Consider the following 592-nt stretch of genomic DNA (forward strand, 5'->3'; position numbering starts at 1 on the left):
TGGATTAAAGCCAACATCTGTATTAAAGCCAACAGCTGGATTAAAACCAGTGGCTGGATTAAAGACAACATCTGGATTAAAATCCAAAGGCTGGATTAAAGCCAACATCTGTATTAAAACCAGCAGCTGGATTAAAGCCAGCTGCTGGTTTTAATCCTGCTGCTGGATTAAAACCAGCAGCTGGATTAAAACCCGTTTTAACGTAAAGACGAGACGCGGCTGCAGCTTAGAGTCTGCTCTGACGTTACCTTCAGGTCACACGTGGTGTTCAGCAGAAGGTTGGAGGGCTTCAGGTCCCGGTGCAGAACGTTGGCAGAGTGGATGTACTTCAGGCCTCGGAGGATCTGGTACAGGAAGTAGCAGATGTGGTCGTTGCTCAGGTGCTGGGTCTTCAGGAGCTTGTACAGGTCCGTCTCCATGAGGTCCTGGACGATATATCTGCACGGCTCAAAGTTAAAGATGGTGTTCTGTGGTGGGTTTGGGTCATTCCTCAGGTTGGGCAGATCCAGACCTACTCTGACTGAAACCATAACAAGCTACACATCTGCTAGGTTGTTAAGCTAATGCTCTGCTGCTAAGCTAATGCTAGGTT

General features: G+C 47.8%; 1 protein-coding gene across 1 annotated transcript in view; it reads right to left on the bottom strand.

The window, feature by feature from the left end:
* mapk1 (mitogen-activated protein kinase 1) overlaps positions 1-592 on the bottom strand; it is a 24,582-nt gene that overhangs the window by 5,958 nt on the left and 18,032 nt on the right. Inside the window, exon 3 of the mRNA XM_037680807.1 lies at positions 249-438. Coding sequence (XP_037536735.1) covers positions 249-438 — 190 coding nt within the window. The remainder of the gene's footprint in view (positions 1-248; positions 439-592) is intronic.

Source organism: Nematolebias whitei, chromosome 8, assembly GCF_014905685.2.
Source record: "Nematolebias whitei isolate Nwh7 chromosome 8, NemWhi1, whole genome shotgun sequence".
Taxonomy (NCBI): domain Eukaryota; kingdom Metazoa; phylum Chordata; class Actinopteri; order Cyprinodontiformes; family Rivulidae; genus Nematolebias; species Nematolebias whitei.